General features: G+C 56.7%; 4 protein-coding genes across 4 annotated transcripts; 1 reads left to right on the top strand and 3 right to left on the bottom strand.

Annotated features, from left to right (window-relative positions):
- Positions 1 to 291: 291 nt before the first annotated feature.
- F5144DRAFT_520751 (serine hydroxymethyltransferase-domain-containing protein) lies at positions 292 to 2,877 on the bottom strand. The gene is made up of 5 exons (XM_066786704.1): positions 2,448 to 2,877; positions 2,318 to 2,374; positions 2,159 to 2,252; positions 1,970 to 2,107; positions 292 to 1,905 (listed from the first exon to the last, which is right to left on the bottom strand). The coding sequence occupies exons 1-5, from the start codon at positions 2,646 to 2,648 to the stop codon at positions 755 to 757; spliced, it is 1,641 nt and encodes a 546-aa protein (XP_066639139.1). The 5' UTR covers positions 2,649 to 2,877; the 3' UTR covers positions 292 to 754.
- An 849-nt stretch (positions 2,878 to 3,726) lies between these two features.
- On the bottom strand, positions 3,727 to 4,853 carry F5144DRAFT_499264 (60S ribosomal eL19 domain-containing protein; the record flags this gene model as incomplete). The annotated part of the gene is made up of 4 exons (XM_066786320.1): positions 3,727 to 3,885; positions 3,947 to 4,097; positions 4,224 to 4,493; positions 4,690 to 4,853. The coding sequence occupies 4 exons, from the start codon at positions 4,851 to 4,853 to the stop codon at positions 3,727 to 3,729; spliced, it is 744 nt and encodes a 247-aa protein (XP_066639138.1).
- On the top strand, positions 4,832 to 5,954 carry F5144DRAFT_586832 (uncharacterized protein). The gene has a single exon (XM_066789791.1). The coding sequence runs from the start codon at positions 5,249 to 5,251 to the stop codon at positions 5,546 to 5,548; it is 300 nt and encodes a 99-aa protein (XP_066639137.1). The 5' UTR covers positions 4,832 to 5,248; the 3' UTR covers positions 5,549 to 5,954.
- F5144DRAFT_395404 (armadillo-type protein) lies at positions 5,270 to 14,053 on the bottom strand. Its single transcript, XM_066784761.1, has 4 exons — positions 13,799 to 14,053; positions 11,626 to 13,709; positions 6,312 to 11,570; positions 5,270 to 6,241 (listed from the first exon to the last, which is right to left on the bottom strand). Exons 1-4 carry the CDS (start codon positions 14,040 to 14,042, stop codon positions 5,687 to 5,689), a joined length of 8,142 nt encoding a protein of 2,713 aa, XP_066639136.1. The 5' UTR covers positions 14,043 to 14,053; the 3' UTR covers positions 5,270 to 5,686.
- Between the last annotated feature and the right edge of the window lie 94 nt (positions 14,054 to 14,147).

Below are 14,147 nucleotides of genomic sequence, written 5' to 3'. Positions count from 1 at the left end.
TTCGGACAATATACGAAAATGGGTTGTAAAGCTTGAGATATTAACGTGTTAATAAGTGGCCAAGATATTCAGCATCTTAGTTGGGGAAGTGACACTGCTACAGAGTCGTTGACAAGCGCCTGAGTGTTTTCGAGGGTTCAAGAAGCAAAAAGGCACAGTTACGGGGAGTCAATACCATGGGGATGTATCTGGGTAGGCAATATCTTCGGGAATGCAATGTAGTGTTGCATAAATATTCAAGTTTCAACAACAAATGCAGGTTACACATTTACTATTATTGTCATGCTCTGCTGTGCTTTTGGCAGCGGGATGACTCAGGGCTACCCTTGGCTTCTAGTAACATGGTCTTCTTTTTTACTGAGATAGATGCTCTCCTCATGTGTGTAGTGAGACGGCAGTATGTCACGTCTGAGTTACGATGTCGCGGAAACTTCATATTGCAACCGCGTAACATCACATACGCTTAATCGAGGCCATTCACATCCCAAAACAACCAAAGGATACAGTGTATCAATATATCGGATTCGGTCACCGACTTCCATCCTCGAGTTGAAAGCGGAGAAGAATCTTGGGGGCAAGTGACTGTTAAACCCGCTCGCCCGGCACAACGCCTTGTGACAACAAAACCAAAAGCCACATGAAAAGTTACATACATAGTATCATCTCCATCATCTAACCATCTCCCAAACCTATTCATCTTCCTCCTTACCCCTTTTCCTCCATACCCCTACTCCTTTTCACCCCAACTACTCCCTTACGGCTTCGCATCCCACGGCAGGGGGTACGTCCCCACCCAATCGGCAACCTCACTCCGCAGCTGCACAATCTCGGTATCCGTCTCTCCCGAACCGAGATACTCCAAGAAGGTCTTCAGGCGGCCAGCCGTCTTGAGCTCGCCCTTCTCCTCAGCCGCCTTGCGAGCCGCCTTGTCAACGCGCACCGCAATAGTGACGGCGCGGTCGACAATGTCGGCGACGCGCTCGAAGTCGTCCTCACTGAAGCCGCGGGTCGTCATGGCGGGGGTGCCCATGCGCAGGCCGCCCGGGGTCAGCGCCGATCGGTCGCCGGGCACCGTGTTCTTGTTGGCTGCGACGCCGACTAGCTCCAGCACGCGCTCCACGCGCGCGCCGTCGACGCCCTGGGGCTTCAGGTCCGCTAGCACCAGGTGGTTGTCCGTGCCACCGCTGACGATGCGGTAGCCGAGCCCGCCCTTCTCCTTGGGCTCGCCGAGGCGGCGCGCGAGGGCCTGAGCGTTGGAGAGAACTTGGGATTGGTAGGTACGGAATTCGGGGGTTTGGGCCTGTTTGAGGGCCACGGCAAGGGCGGCGATGGTGTGGTTGTGGGGGCCGCCTTGGTGGCCGGGGAAGACGGAGGCGTTGATGGGGTTCTCGAGGTTGTACATCTCTTCGGCGCCCGTCTTGGGGTGGGTACGGCGGACGCCACGGCGGAAGAAGATGATCGCACCACGCGGACCGCGGAGGGACTTGTGGCTTGTTGTGGTGACGATGTCGGCGTAGGCGAAGGGGCCGGGCATGACCTTGGCTGCGACAAGGCCGGAGATGTGGGCCATGTCGACAAGGAGGTAGGCGTTAACCTTGTCACAGATGTCACGCATGCGGGCGTAGTCGATTAGCCGGCTGTAGGCGGAGGCACCAGCGACGATGATCTTGGGGCGGTAGAGACCGGCCGACTCCTCGAGCTTGTCGTAGTCGATGAGGCCGGTCGACTCGTCGAGGCGGTACGGGAGAGTCTCGAAATACTTGGAAATGAACGAGATCTTCTTGGTCGGTGTCTGGTATCCGTGAGACAAATGCCCTCCGTGGGGAAGGTCGAGGCCCATGAGGCGGTCGTGTGTGTTCATCAGGGCCGAGTAGACGTAGAGGTTCGCAGGAGCACCGGAGAGAGCTACGGTGGTTAGCATTGACACCACCCTCTCTCTCTATTATAGAACAGGGCACAGAGAACTCACCCTGAACGTTGACGCCCCACTCCCTCTGGTCTAAGCCGAACGCCTCCAGCGCCCGCTGCTGGCACAGTCTCTCAGAAGCGTCGATGAACTCGTTGCCGCCGTAGTATCTCGCGCCAGGATACCCCTCGGAGTATTTATCTGCACCAATTAGCCCAACCCCAACGCCGTCGGCTCACTCGAGGCACGCACTCTGCATAGGGCTCCCTAGCGCATCTAGTACAGCCTGTGAAGTAAAGTTTTCGGACGGAATCAGGTTGATGAACTGCTTTTGCCTAATTTTCTCCTACACCCGCGCCAACACGATCAGTATCGCCCGCACTCAGGAAGACCGCCCGAGAACCGACGAACCTTCTCAATGATGTCGTGCATAATCGGATCGGCTTGCTGCAAATGTGCAGAAAGCAGCTATTGTTCAAGCACATTAGGATCATGCCTATTTCTTCAAACCACAGCACACCACGCCACATCGATATCCCACCTTTTGCTGCGTATCATTGCCATTGGGCATCGTCCCGACGGACCGGCTCGAGGCGACCCCGCGGAGCCATGGCCGATGTGTGGTTGCCCGCTGCAAACGGCTCGCTATCGTTGTCGAGGAGGGGACGGCGGCGCGGAGGGAGAGGGAGGCGGAGCGGGCAGTGGTGCTCCGCAGCGCGGGGACCGAACCGAATGCCGACATGGCAGTAGGTCAGATGGAGGGAGGGGGGAGGAGGGAGGGATTGATGACGGATGGAGGATCGAATTGGGAGGGAAGCCAACTATGCCAATTGCCTATCGGAGAGGAGGCTTCACCGTCGGTGTCGATAGTTAGCGAGCGTTAGCCGGCAATGTTGTTCGATAAGTGGGAAGAGCCGGAGGATGGCCAGAGAAACAGGTGATGTGATTGGAGGCTTCTACCCGGCCATGACGCCCTTGTCTGTTGACTCGGCTTAAAGTCCAGGCCTGGTGTGGGGTAGTTGGTTAACGGATGCGAGAACCGGAGAAGCCGGGGGTTGGAGCTCTGGTCCAAGCCTATCTTATCATGCGCACAGGCCAGAAACCCACAATTCCGCCAAGCAATTTCGACGCCAAAATTTCTCACGATTCTGAATTTCTCCTCTTTTCTTCTGCAATCAACTATATTGGGGGTGATGAGCACGCTTCCAAACGGCAGATGCAAGGCCCTCCGCTGGTAAAACAGCCTGGGGGGCATGCTGAAATGTCCTGGCACAACCTCACCACTCTTGAGGGACAATTTGAAGCTTCTGACCCAACTTGTTGATGCACGGCGACGTCGCCGCTTCTCTGTTTTTGTTCATCATCGCAAGGCGGTGCCTCTTCCCGTACACCTCAGTCCTAGCCCATGCCCTAGCTTCTTAGATATATATCCGAATGGAACACACAACATATACACTTGCTTTGCCGCTATCTGAATGGTGCCCCCCGCCTCGTATTTGTGATTCCGACGTGGACGACTGTGATCCTCGCCGCCCGCACCGTCACCGAACCAGAAACTCGATTAGCAGTTTTGTCACCACACCTGGCAAACCCATTGATTCCGTTTTCAATGCCATACATGCAAGCCAGAACGTCTCGAGTCTAGTGGCCGCACCGCTTCACTATAAAAGAGAGCGCGCACGGCTGGAAGGCCATGGCCACGCGCAGGAGCCGAGATGTGAAGAGAGAAAGCGTGCCCAGAAAGAAGCCCAACCCATTACTCCGAATGCAAGGCCGCCGAGAAATCCATGTTGTCCATTTCACTTGGTCCCTGTTGAAATCTACTTGGATTCCTCCTCGGCCTCGCCCATCAACGCGTTCCGCTTCGCCGCCTGCCTCTCCAGCTTGCGCTCGCGGGCCGCCTTGGTGCGCGCGCGCTTGGCGTCCATTTCCTCCTTGATCTGGTTCTCACGGGCCTTCTCCGCCTTGGCGCGGTGAATCTGCAAAGATTTGTCAGCATGACATACAGAAGCCAACTCTCCCAGGGGGGCTGAAACATACGTGCTCAACGAGCGCCCGCTTGTGCTTGAAGGTGTTACCCTTGGCGAGGTGGTAGAGCTCGTGGTAAAGGTGCTTGTCGATCTTGCCGCTGGCACGGTACTTGACGAGCAGACGGCGGAGGACCCGCTGGCGGCGCATCCACAAAACCTGCCTGTTTCCGTTGTCAGCACGCGGTCCCCGCATCTCCATCCCTTTCCTTCAACCCTTCCCAACCATTGCGTGTTTGGTGGTTCGGTATCCGGATCCGGGGTGGTGGTGTGACGGTGGTGGTACGTACTCGGGCATACGGGCATCCGCGGTACCCTTGCGCTTACCGAAGCCGCGGTGACGGCCGATCCGGCGGGCGAGGTTCAGCTCCCGCGCGCGCGAGCGCGAGTGCATGGTGACGGGCTTCTTGATGATGAGGCCATCGGAGACGAGCTTGCGGATCGTCTGACGGGAGTTGGCGTTGGAGATCTCGGACACCTCGTTGGGGTCGAGCCAGATCTTGCGCTGGCCGCAGCCCAGCACGGACGACGCCAGCCGCTTCTGGGTCGTAAGGTTAACCCTACAGAAGGGCAAACAGTCAGCATTCCGAGCCGAAATTCGATTGCGAGAGGTTCGTGGGTGCGGGTTGGTGAGTGGTCATGTATTTTTCGGGGGTTGGATCGCAAGCATCGGGCGCTGTGGCAAACAACGGCAAATCCATCGTGGAAAATGCTGCTTTCGTGCTAAAGTAACGGAACGGCATTCGGGGAACTCACATCTTGACCGATTGATGCTGGAGATGGTTAGTAGTCGAGTTTGTCGATGGGTTGGGATTTCCGCTGAGGGGAAGTTCGTCGTCAGAATTTCTCGAGCAACAGTTTGTGGGTTTCGCAGGTGGGGCGGATGAGAGGTTGCGATTGGCGAGGGTTAGGCAGGTCATGCGCCCTCGCACGTGCTTTGCGATTGAGCATGGCAACAAGTGGGCCTTCAACTCCACTATTTCTTTTTGGGCAGACAGAAAACGGCAGCGGCCACAAAAGTAGCAGCAAAACAGAGCAGGACTTTGTATTGTAAATCAAGGGATAAACTATCTTTCTGGTTTCACCGTGGACATAAACAAAACAGAAAAAAAGGAAAAATAAGTCTTTTACGCTGGTGAACGGGAGCCTGTGGTTTGAAAATGCTGCGCTCTACCCAATTCTTCCTTATACAGGACCCCCCCATCTTACGCAGTGAGTGAGCACTGGTTGAGACTTGGACGGGGAGGGCACGAGAGGTAGCCGAAGGTCAATGCCAATTTAGATACATACCAGGCATGAGGTTTGGCATAGGACCATGTATCGGAATAAATGCAGTAGACTTTTGCTGTTGGGGACATTTTCTTGGTTGGTGCCGTTGTCAAACCTTGAAGAGATTCGATGTGCTTTCACAGGAGTTGACATGATTCTGTCTCAAGTTCTATCCTACTGCTTGTGCTTGGCTTCCAATGGATCATCCAAACCATGGAAGCCCCTACAGGTTCTCATTCCCAACGTGTCACATTCGTTTCGAAGTTCAGTATTCGCATGCCAAGCAATCCTTGATGTTATTTACATCTTGAACCTCAGCACCTCACTTAGTCTCACTCAACTTTAGTCGGCTCACAATAGCATCACTCAACACAAAAAAGTTCAATTTTCACCACCCCAACACCCTTCCCTCTAAACACCCCTCTAGACACAACCTCCCCCCGTCCTTTTTCACAAACCACCTCACCTTCCAGGTACCTAGCATCTACTCCGCGGAAAACACATCCCCGCCCACATCGACCTTCCCCACCGCCATAATCTCCTTCTCATCCTCCACCTCATCATTCGCGAGCCCCAACCCACCGGCACCACCCTCCGCCTCGCGCCGCTCGCGCACCTGGGCGCCCAGCCTCAGCGCCACGCGCTTGAAATAGTCCTGCATGCTGCGCTTGACGTTGAGCTGCAAGTCGGCGGCGGCCGCCGCCAGCCACTTGTCGAACACCTTGGCCTCCTCGTCGGCGACGGCAAAGAGCTGCACGAAGGCGGCCTCGGCGGCCAGCTTGACGGGGATGACGACGTCGCGGACCGAGGCGAACACGGGCGGCGCGAGCATGCCGAGGTGCGGCCGCACCATGTCCGGGTGGGCGCGCGCGAGCGTGCGCGTGACGACGAGCGCCAGGCGGCGGGAGTCGGTCGGTCCGCTGGGCGGGATGGTTTGTGCGAGGGTCGTGAAGATGGCTTTGGTGCTCTCGAAGGGCTTGGGCGCGTCGCTGAGTAGGTATTTGCCTGTTGCGACGATGAAGTTGTCGACGATGGAGGGCTGCGGGGAGCGCGTTAGTTACCGTTTTACCCATTCACACGGCAGCGTACAAGAAAACGGGGGTGCTTACATCTTTGCTCTCCATCCCCTGGCACAGCAGGTCGGGCAGGTCGTCGGCCAGGGGCGAGTCCAGCAGGGTGTCGGCGCTCTCAAGGAGCACGGCGTTCAGGGCCAGGACGCTCGAGTTGCTGAAGTCGCGCGTCATGACTCGGTTCTTTAGTAGGCCATTCGCCACGTCGGCCGACACGTTCTTGACAAGCGCACCAAACAGTTTGGCGTTGGTCACAGTCATGGCGGTATCGCGTTCGTCGGTCTCGGTGTCGATCAACCCTAAAACAGCGGTACGCGAGCTCTCGCCCATGTTGGCGCCCGCCTTGCTAATGACCTCGTACAGTGCCTTGAGCATGGCTGTCTTGACGCCGGCATCTGTCGTCTTGGATCCAGTCACCAGCTCAGCAATGAGGGGGTCGACACGCGGCGTAAACTTAATGAGTGTGCCAAGGGCGCGGGCAGCCCGGCTGCGCAGGACGTCGCTGGAAGTATCGGCGAGCGACTTGGCGAACGTCCGTTGCAGCTGCGGTAGGAAGGGCTTGAGCGCCGTGGGCATCTTCTCAAGCAGGTTATTGAGCGTGAGAAGAATAGCTGACTTGACTTCGGTAGAGCGCTCCGAGACCACACGAATGAGCGGACCAGTAATCTGCGTGACGAAGGGTTTGAGCGAGGCCTCGCTGGTTCTGTCGACAACGTCCGAGATGGCCAAGGCAGCTGATACTCTTTGGTCCGCTGTGCCGTTCATGAGACCTTGCAAGAAGATGGGCAGAATAGCGTTGATGCCCTTGGGAAGTTCGAAGCCGGGTAGGTTGTGGCCTGCAACACCGACGTGCAAGAGCGCTTGTCTCGTGGACTGGACGAGGGCCTCCATCTCCTCCTTCTTGAGCCGCTTCGTGAACTCGTGGAGTGCGCTCCATGCCGACTTGACAACCTCCGCATCCCTGTCATCGAACGAAATGAGCAGGCCACGGATGATGTCTTGGTTGTACCTCGAGTAGTCCACATCGGATGCCGCAAAGAACTTGGCAAGATGATGACCTGTTGCGGCCCTCTTGCGGTGATCCTCGTGCTTGATGAGCTGTAGTAGCACATTCATCACTACATTGAGGCCGTCGTACTCATCAATGGACAGAATGACGGTGTCGAACGAGGTATCGAGATCCTGTCGTAGCTCCTCTTCGGTGCAGTTGACAATGTTGTCCATGAGCGAGTTGATGATGTTCGGTAGCCGGCGGTTCATAGCAGCACCAGCGACCTTGGACAGCGACGCCAACGCCTTGGCGTTGAAAGCCGAAATGGGAGGCGTGATGAGGGTCGGGATGAGGTTCGGCAAAATGATATTGGAGCGGGTAGCTTCGGTGAGTAAGGTGAGGAGAGCAGCGAGGGCATTGTTCGCGTTTTCCTCGGAGCGGAGGAGGTTGAGGAGGAAAGGCAGGACCTGGTCGACGGCCCGCTTGCCGAGGATTTGTTGCAGCGAGTCGAACGCTTCTGCCGCGGCCTCGCGGACGTCGGTGTCCGAGTCTGTAAGGGCTGTGCGCACGACTGAGATAAGTGTCTTCTCGTGGTCTTCGAGAGCCTCTGGCGAGGCAGACGAGATAAGCTCCTTGAGAGCCAGGCAGATGCCCTGCTTGGCGTCCACGTCGTGTGAGGTTTGTAGACCTTCCTCGAGAGTAGGAAGGAGCGTGGCCAGGACGCCGTCGCCAGCCTTGCGGATAAGCTCGCCGAGGGCATTGCTGGCAATAACCTTGTGCTCCATGTTGGAGCTGCCCAGACGCCTGATAATGAGTTGGGTGAGGGTAGGGACCAGCTCCTTGAGCATACGTGGGCTGTGAACCAGGGCCTTCCAGACGCCAACGGCAGCAGCCCGCACCGCACCGGCAGTATCGCAGCGGCAGACGTACAACGCGGAGAGAATCTTGTTCCGTTTCTCTTCTCCCAGGACCTCGCGCAGAGACGCACCGGCTTCTCTGGTGACTTCTTGGTCCTCGTCTTCCTCTTCCTCGTCACTGGCCTTGATGCCCGCAAGGTTGAAGAGCAAGTCTCCCACCAGCTCGACTGAGCTGAGACGGATGCGATAACTGTCGTCGGCCATACCACGCTCGAGTTCGGGGAGAAGCAGGTCGACTGCACGCACAGCAAAGTTCTTGACCAGCAGCCGACCCGCCCGAAGCGCCGTCTCGCGGATGGTCTCGACGTCGTCTGCAAGACCTGACAAGATCGGTGGGATAATTTTGCCGAGGTAGTTGGCAAAGCTGTTGCCGAAGCAAACGGGCAAGAAGATGAAGAGCGACATGAAACCCTCGCGAACGGACGATTTGGTAGACTCGACGTTTTGTAGGATGGTAGGGAGCGTTTCCTCCAGCCTTGATGTACCCAGACCGGCCAGGACCTCGCTGAGTGCTTGAGCAGAACCGAGTCTGTCGCCAGCACCAGTGTCGGACTTGAGAGTTTGCATGAGGCCGGGAATAAGATCTGGCAGCGCGTCCTCGCCGAGTTTCTCCACGAGGGATCCGAGAGCACGAGAGGCAGTCGCACGTGTAGTGGGCACCGGGTCGACAACAGCGGTTTTGAGGCCGGCCACAAGCACCGGCAAGTGCGCAACAAGGTCCTTGCGTTCTGTAAGATGCGCCAAGCTGCCGATAACTTGGGCAGCCTTGCGCTTGGTGTTGGACCGGTCTCCAAGGCCGCGTTGGAGGATGCGGCTGACAAGGGCCAAGGAAGGGGCATCGAGGTAATGCACGAACTGGACCTTGATAAGCGATTCCAAAGCTTCGTCAGTATACTTCGTTGGGTCACTGAGTGCCTTGAGGAGGATGTCGACGAGGCCCTTAATCTCTGGATTGGTGATGACCTCGCCGAATCTCTTCAAGCTCTTGTTCGCGGCGGACCGCACCTCCTTGTGACTGTCATTCAACACAGCTGTCAGCGGCGGGATAATTTCCGGCAGGCTCTGAGCCAGTTGCTGAGGGTCAAGGTAGGCCATGGCGCCGAGCGTGTCACACGCCCCCTTTTTGCTACGCCATTGGTCCTCGTCGAGGCCGTCTAGGAGTGTTGGTAAAATTTGCTTGACGCCGTACGAGCTCAGCGACGCGAAGCATGCTTTCGCTGCTGCCAAAGCGGCGTCACGCACATCGGCGTTGCCGTCGCCGAAGCCAGAGAGCAACTGTGGCACGATTTGAATCACGTACGGCTCAAAGAGGCGGCCGAGGATGGTGGACAGAAGCTCATAAGCCAGCATGGCAGATTCCCGCTGGTTAATCTCCTTTTTGTTCTCTAGAGCGCTGTTGAGGGTGATCATGATGCGGTATTCTCGCAGGACACTGATACCTCTGCCGAGCACAAGACCTGCCAGACCATAGGCCGCTCCGCGTTGCTCGGGGTATTTCTTGGACGTCAGCATCGTTTCGATGACTTGATCAAAGTACTTGGGCGTCTTGTCGCCGCAGGTCCGAACCAAAGGCGGAAGGCATTCTGCAATGGCGTATTGCACTGCCTCGGACGGCGTGCTCAAAGTTGCAAGGAGCCGTTCAATAACAACTGGGATCTTCTTGTCACCAGGCTTCAGATGGCGTGCGAGTGCACCATACATAATGATAACGGCTTCGTTGACGCGGTCAGCGGCCTCTGAGTGCTTGTCGGGCGCTTCCAGGGTCTTCTCGAACGTCTTCATGAGCCGGTCTAGGATACCCTTGCCATGGACCTCGATGGCGGTGTTGGCGGCGTCGAGCATCTCGGCACGCACAGTTGCGTTCTTGTCTCCGAGCGGGCCTTGTTCGATGAGGAGGTTGAAGAAGGGCTCTAGTTGCGACTTCTCCAGGTGAGGAGCAAGATGCCTGAAGGCCATGGCGATTCCGTGCCGCGCCTCCCAAGGATCCGACAGGTCCATCTTCTTCGGCATGCCAAACTCGTCCAACTGTTGAACGCGCGGCTTCGCTAGTTCGACATATGATGATCGGAGCTTTTCAAGGATGGGAGTAATAACGGTAGGGTGCTCGCTGGCCGTCTCTGCCAAAGACCTGGCAGCGGCACGCCGAAGCTGGGTGTCCTTGCTTTCCAGGTAGGGCAGCATCTTGTGGGCAAGGTCCTCTGATGTTTGGAACTCGCTCTCCTCCCAGATCTCGCGGCCGAGATCCACGTTCTCCTCGATGTCGTCATGGCACGCAAGCCAGATCTCTTCCGATACACCCGCCTCGCTCATGTCGACCTCGGCGCTGATTGCTTGCAGCACTGCGGTCCGCACGCTAGCATTGGGGACGATGGTACCACGCGATAGGACGCCGGTCTCTTCAACGGTGATATTCGGAGCGACGCAGCGTACCATGTCAGAGAAACAGTCCTTGATAATCTTGTAATGGCGACTGTACTTTTCCATCGACGAGATCAGGGCATAGAGAATTTGGCCGCGCGGAATGACCTCATCTGCCGCAACATTGGTGTGGAAAGAGAGGATCTCGATGGCGAGCACCAGCTGGGCATCTCGGTCATCGGCGTTTGCACCAAAGCCTCCTTTCTCAAGGACCAACAAAACAAGCGGCAGGATATAGATGAGAGTGACGGGGTCAAAGGGTCGCTGTTCGCCGGCAAAGCGAAGACGATAGAGCACCCTTGTGACTACATCCTCGAACGGTTCTTGAGTCAGGAAATCCGGGAGTGCAGAGACCTCGTGGGCGCGCAAGGTGGCAGCTCCGATGAATGGGCGAATGGTTCCCAGACGCGAAGTCACCTGGTCCGCGCAGGAAATGAACGCCATCGGCCCAGTTTCCGCTGTGATTAGGGACGCTCCCGCGTTGATAGATGCCAGAGTAGTCTCAACAGCAGGACCCATCCAGCGGCTAGCATCTGATGGCGGGCCTGTCGCAAGAGCCTTGACAATGCCGAAGCCGCGCAACAACTTGGCAGCGATTTGCCGGACGTTCTCACGAATCTCGCCCTCTTTTTTGAGTTGGGCGTTGACCTTCGCAGTTTCGTCCGCGGTGAGCTTCTTCTGTGTGCCCTTCTTCTGGGCCAGCTGTGCCCTGAGTTCCTCTTCCCACTTCAACGTGTCGTAATCCTTGACGTTTTTATTTGGGACGACATTTTGCTTCTTCGCAAGGACATCCACGAACGCCGTCCCTTCAGGGGTGCGGAAGATGGCAGCCTCAAGAGGGCCAACTGTTTGTACCTGGGTAGCGTCAAGGTCTTCTTGAAGGAGAGAAACAATACGCGGGGTCATGGTTTCAGGGGCGACAAACACGAGCTCCGCGGCGGCGCTGTAAGCCGCAGCTTTGGCGGACTCGGACTGTGTCTGTTAGCATGGTTAACGATACAGGGGAATGAGAGGGGAAATGTATTACCTTTTGCCCGAACTCGGTTCGCCTGACAATCTCCTGAATCAAGGGCTCCTCGTATTTCCGTGCCAACTCGCCAGGGTCGAGTTCAACCCGCAAGCAGAGATCGATCCAGCTCGCCCGGGGGATGAGCTGTGGTTTAGCAAGTACGAGGAGAGAGCACATTTGAGTTTCGAGCGGAGCCTTATCCACGCCAGAGCCGGCTCGGTTTGCAAACTCTTGAGGGGTAAGGCAGATAGACCTGAGTACAAGGTGAAGGTTGGAATTCCCAGATTTGGCCAAGACGGCCGCGCTCTCTTTCTCAGCTGTTTCTGTGGCTTCGACCCAGTGCCATAATCCATTGATGATCTCTGAGGCAACAGAGAGCCCTTCAGAGCCTGTAGTGCGAGCACAGATACCAGAGAGTGCCTGAGTGGCCTGCCGGCGCACAGTGGGAGACGAGACTGTGGAGCAAATGATGTAGATGTAAGCCTGAGCCCACGCAACCTTGACCGCATCCGAGCTTGCGCCGAGTGCAGGAACTATTGCGGAGAGAGCACGGGAGAACCACTCGAGGTCGTCTTCTGTGAATTTGCTGTATATCCGTTGATTAAGAAGAAACGAAGGTTTTGGGTCCACCGCCAAACTGTTCTTTTGTATGGATGCTTTCTTCACCAGTGATTGCACGCCGGCGCTCTCGAGGCTGCTGAAAAGAGCTCCGAGACCACAGACAACCAGCGCCCCTGTGACAAGCCCGCTCTGTGCCGCGGTCACCGGGTTTGCGGTGACCTCATTGAACGCGGATAGGAGGGGCGGAACAGTGGCTTCGGCAAATGCCACTACCTCCTTGGGCAGATCCCCTTGGGAATCTTCAGTGAAGGTCCGTAGCAAATCTCCAGCACGAAGTATCCAGATCCGCCGTACTGGTGGCTTCTTATCCGCTAGGCCCTTCGCGTATGCATCTAGGAGTGGCTTTGGAGCTTCGGAATCGCGCAGAAGAGCGGTGGCGCTGGCGTTCAGAGCCAGAGTCTCGGCACTCAGGGCCGCCTCGTTTGCCTCCTTGCCGACTAGGGCAGGAAGCCCCGACGCAACCTTGGTTGCGATCCCTTTCGACGCGGGCAGGGACGCTAGCATCTCAGAATGAAGAACTCTGTGGTCGGCGGAGGCAAGCTTGCCAGATTTTAGAGGCCCAAGAACTTCGTCGGCAACCGGTTCAAGAAGGGAGGGGTCTTGACAACTGGATGCAATCGCTTTAAAAGCCGTCACGGCGCCGCTGCGGATGGCGGCATTGGATGATTTGATGTTGGAGAGTAACGGTTTGATGAAGCGCCCGCTCAGGGCTTTGGACAGGTCAAATTGAGACACAGAGCGCACGAGGGGCGTGATCAGGTCGTTCAGCACCACCTCAGGAGCTCTCAGTAGACCCTTCTCCAGCGCCGGGAATACCTCCTTTTCAAGATCCTCAAGCAAGGCGAAGGCAGAAAAGAAATCTGCGAGGCCATTTGCGAGATGGGCAGGTACCGGTGTCCGTGACCCAACGATTTCGCGAATGTAGAAGGCAAAGTACTGGCCCTTTAGCCCCTCAACCACGGGTTTCACCTCTGGTTTGCGAGAGCAAACGCCGGCAATGGCCCCCAGAAGAGGCGCATGTTTGGCAGCAGGTTGGCTTCCTTTGGCGGCTAGGAGTTGGATGGCGGCATCAATCCCTTGTTGGTCCACTGAGGCCAGCTTCCGGAGGCCCCGCCTTGTTATGACCAGAGCCGACGAGCCTACTGTCCCCTTTGCTGTGGGCTGCAGGCATTTGTCTAGACCGTCCGCCGTAGCCAGTATAACATCTTTGCCGAACTTGTCCCACAACGGCGTACCCGCGAGGTGTTGCGTCAACAGGCTGCACCACTCTACCAGCACAAAGGCGCTGTCAGGCGCAATGCCTTGTTTCTGTGTTTCCTGTCGGACTGCACCAACCAAGGGCGTGAGAATGTCGGCATCTCCTATTTGGCAAAGCGAGGCCAGGCACTTCTGAACTGCTTGTCGGGACGGTCGGTCGGTATAGAAGGCATGTGTCCAGAAGAGCACCTTGAGGGTACCGAGGGTCGCTGTCCTATCGAGGGCTAGATGGTAATACAATCAGCTTAGGTTAGCTTTGTCCCTTCTTCATTCTTTTCCAAGCCCAATTCTGAGGGAGTGCATGCCAACTTACCCTTTTGCGATAGCTTCTCGTCAACTCCCCGCAATTGGGCGATCCGGGCGGTAGTCGACGACGAGGTGAGCGCAGCCCTGGCTTGTTCGAGATCGAAGCTGCCAGGGGTGTCGTTGGCAGCTGCTTCAGTCATCTTTTGTTCGGTTCTTGTTCGGGGTCGTGGAATGACATGGCCGGGCGGCAGAAACCCGCAGCCTTGTTCTGAGGTGTTGCTGGCCCCGTTTTGTTTTGGGCCGTGATTCATCCAGAAGCTGATTTTCGGCGGGGACTCACATTTCGAAAGTGGGTTGCTCTTCTTGTGCTGGAGAGGAGGGGCTGGCTACACAGACAGTGTGAATTGTGCTTTTCA

This window comes from Chaetomium tenue (assembly GCF_020726465.1).
Source record: "Chaetomium tenue strain MPI-SDFR-AT-0079 chromosome Unknown F5144scaffold_7, whole genome shotgun sequence".
Classification (NCBI taxonomy): Eukaryota; Fungi; Ascomycota; class Sordariomycetes; order Sordariales; family Chaetomiaceae; genus Chaetomium; species Chaetomium tenue.
The sequence above is the reverse complement of the archived record's forward strand: the minus strand, read 5'-3'. Positions and strand labels throughout refer to the sequence as shown.

Bases quoted from the DNA above. Each gene is read 5' to 3' on its own strand.
- F5144DRAFT_586832 (XM_066789791.1), top strand. From the start codon at position 5,249: ATGTATCGGAATAAATGCAGTAGACTTTTGCTGTTGGGGACATTTTCT.
- F5144DRAFT_520751 (XM_066786704.1), bottom strand. From the start codon at position 2,648: ATGTCGGCATTCGGTTCGGTCCCCGCGCTGCGGAGCACCACTGCCCGC. The intron at 2,375-2,447 runs GTGGGATATCGA...CTTGAACAATAG, and splicing joins GCAATGATACGCAGCAAAAG to CTGCTTTCTGCACATTTGCA. The intron at 2,253-2,317 runs GTTCGTCGGTTC...GCGCGGGTGTAG, and splicing joins TGCACGACATCATTGAGAAG to GAGAAAATTAGGCAAAAGCA.
- F5144DRAFT_395404 (XM_066784761.1), bottom strand. From the start codon at position 14,042: ATGAATCACGGCCCAAAACAAAACGGGGCCAGCAACACCTCAGAACAA. The intron at 13,710-13,798 runs GTAAGTTGGCAT...ATTACCATCTAG, and splicing joins CGAGAAGCTATCGCAAAAGG to CCCTCGATAGGACAGCGACC. The intron at 6,242-6,311 runs GTAAGCACCCCC...CGCTCCCCGCAG, and splicing joins AGGGGATGGAGAGCAAAGAT to CCCTCCATCGTCGACAACTT.